The sequence below is a fragment of the Notothenia coriiceps genome, unplaced genomic scaffold, assembly GCF_000735185.1.
Source record: "Notothenia coriiceps isolate Sejong01 unplaced genomic scaffold, NC01 NC01_scaffold00000491, whole genome shotgun sequence".
Taxonomy (NCBI): Eukaryota; Metazoa; Chordata; class Actinopteri; order Perciformes; family Nototheniidae; genus Notothenia; species Notothenia coriiceps.
This window is the reverse complement of record NW_011333192.1, coordinates 67,657-70,665: the sequence shown is the minus strand read 5'-3', so window position 1 is coordinate 70,665 and position 3,009 is coordinate 67,657. Positions and strand designations below refer to the sequence as shown.

General features: G+C 42.7%; 1 protein-coding gene across 1 annotated transcript in view; it reads left to right on the top strand.

Moving 5' to 3' along the window:
• Positions 1-2,708, top strand: part of hira (histone cell cycle regulator a) — a 21,259-nt gene extending 18,551 nt beyond the window's left edge. Inside the window, exon 15 of the mRNA XM_010781125.1 lies at positions 2,680-2,708. Coding sequence (XP_010779427.1) covers positions 2,680-2,708 — 29 coding nt within the window. The remainder of the gene's footprint in view (positions 1-2,679) is intronic.
• The last annotated feature ends 301 nt before the right edge of the window (positions 2,709-3,009 follow it).

Sequence of the window (3,009 nt, the reverse complement as noted above, 5' to 3'; positions counted from 1 at the left end):
GTGGAGGGGAACGTGTTTGAAGCCCGCCGCACCTTTTGCAAAATAAATTGGCGTTTGTTTTGCTAATGTTGCGTTAGCTAGTTTAGCGTTAGCTAGTGCAAGCTCCCGCAACAACACGGTTATGGCTAGAAAGGATCCGTCTTGTGTAAAACTCTCGCGAGAGTTTGGCTGAATGTCACGTGGCTGAATGTTTACGTTTGGCAGGCAGCCTTTCAGTTACGATCGTTAACATCAGTTGGCCACAGCAAATGATGCTGAGAAGCTAAACTATCTATTAATTATGTCAATGACAGGGAGTGTGATTGTTGAAATAGGGTGTTAGCGGTCTTGCTGGTGTTCAAAGAAGAATGACAACACTGTAGATCACCAACACTATGGTTTATTTTTTATTCACAGGCAAGTCAACGTTGTCGCAGGAAAAGTCCCAAGATAGCTCCTGGTGCAATAAAATGTTCCCTTGCAGTGTTTTACTATTAAGTCTGATGTTTCTCTATTAACATTGCTGCTGCATTAATGTGTATGTTGCATCATGTTACTGCTGTAGATGTGTTTCCGAGCCGCTCCGATTACAACAAGAGTTACAACGAGAACGTGTCGTCATATTTACACTAGACGGATCCTTTCTAGCCTGCCAAGGCACACAGGGGATAGGCTTTTTCATGCTGTTGTTATGATTGGGCTATTTAGCTTCACGCGCATCGTCCGCTTTTAGGGTATTGGAGCGCTGACTCAAAGCTCGGCGCGGAGGTCCCCGGTTGTTGTGCTGGATGGCTGCACTAGCTAACGCTGCCCTAGCTAACGCTGCACGAGCAAAACAAACAGCCACATTTTGTTTTGCGTAAAGGTGCGGCGGGGTTCAACACGTTCCCTCCATGGTTTCACCAAGCACTAAAGTAAATGTTTTCCAATCCAAGTATGTTGAACTTACACTTCCCCATATATTTTTTAGTATATTATTTGTACGTAGAATTCGAGAGGATAGGCGTGAATTTCTGGTACTGCCGCTGCTGAAGCTGGTTCTAGCTTATAGTCTGGGTGTTCTCCTGATAAGGGGCGGGGGAACAAAGTTCGAGTGATTACTGTTCCATTGTTGAGTTTATTTCATACGATTGTTGGGGGACTGAAAGGGCTCTTACCGTACTGGTTATTCGCAGCCCAACATTTCCCCAAAAAACATTTAGACGCTGGATCGAACGAAGTACTTTCAGAATCCGATAAACTTTTAGACCTTCTAATCATTTCTATTGCGTTAATACTTTTCTTATTTTTTTGATCATATTTAACGACGCTTTTTAAGGCCTAAATTCTGATTAATCAATGTAAGGACTTTTTAAGACCCGGCGGGGCCAACCTGTTCTTTGTGCCCATTAATGTCTTAAGTAACAAGTATATTTCTAAAATAAGATGATTACGTCCGTGCAGTTAATTAGAAACGAGAAAAAGGAATTGGCATCTACACAAGATACAAGTCATTTCCTTGTGTAATTTTGTATTTTGAGCGATGTTTTCAGTGATGTGTGAGATACTGAAGTCAATTTGCTTGATGCTTGACCAAGTGTGCTAAAATTTTCCAGATTGCAGGACTTTTGAGGTACCTTTGACTTGTCCGGTATTAGTACATACGCGCATTTCCAGCTGCAGGGCTCGCTCGCTTCACGTACGTATGGCTATGGCGGCTCGGGTTGAGGGCCTCGTTAGCGAGGCTCATGTTATGCTCGTGTTCCGATTACAGTTTAGGAACTGGAGGTAGTTAACCTATAGGTACGCGATTCGGCGGGAGCACTGAGGGCGTTATCGGTTCTGAATGGTGAACCGAAAAATGCAACATCAGCCGTAAGCTGTTAGCACTCAGAGTCTCAGTCCCATATTCCGTGTTCGAATAGCAAAAGTTCTAAACAAGCCGCAGCCANTTGTCGCAGGAAAAGTCCCAAGATAGCTCCTGGTGCAATAAAATGTTCCTTTGCAGTGTTTTACTATTATGTCTGATGTTTCTCTATTAATATTGCTGCTGCATTAATGTGTATGTTGCATCATGTTACTGCTGTAGATGTGTTTCCGAGCCGCTCCGGTTACAACGACAACGTGACGTCATATTTACACTAGACGGATCCTTTCTAGCCATAACCCAACAACACCGGGCGACGTTTGGGTCTACGTCAACCCTAAAAGCGGAGGTGCTGTAGACGCTAAATACCGTAGCTAAACACCAATCATACAACAGCAACGATGAAAGATTGTAGCCAATACAGCAGAGCTCTGAATATAGCAGGTCACCCTTGAAAAAGAGATCTTTTGATCTCAAGGGGCTTTCACCTGGTTAAATAAAGGCTACAAACAAACAATAGCTCTTTTCACTCTCTCACACACACNTGGAGCACAGCACTTCTGATTGGTGTGGATGACTGACACACAAGAAGAACAAAACAATTGATAATTGCATCATTTCAAATCGCGATTTCGATTTAAAATGGATTAATCGTTCAGCCTCGTTTTAACCTGCTGCTCTGAAGAGAAAACGTTCCTAATTAGAGATCAATAAAGTATATCTTATCTTTTCTCAACAGAAAGCTCCGGAGCACTCCATCTTCGTCCTCCACGCCTGCGCTCACAACCCCACCGGCACCGACCCCACCCAAGAGGAGTGGAAGAAGATCGCAGAGATCATGAAGGTAACATCAGCTGTTCCTGGAGGTTATCAGATCACATGATGAGGTGTGTGTCACATGATGTCACTCTTTCAGGCATCCCCCTTAACGCGAGACACTAGCATTTATGGAGAATTTTGAGAATTTAGACTATATTGCTGCCTTAAGGTCTTCTTTTTAGACTAGTGGACATAAAAAACATACCGTTTACATATTGGCACGTTTATTTTAATATGTGTGTCGGTGTGTGTAGACTTCTCCTAAATTCACTTAAAGATTGCTTGAGATAATGCCTTATTTGCATATTCAAACATAACATTTCATAGGACTTGTTACGATGAAAAATACCATTAATAAAAGAAGG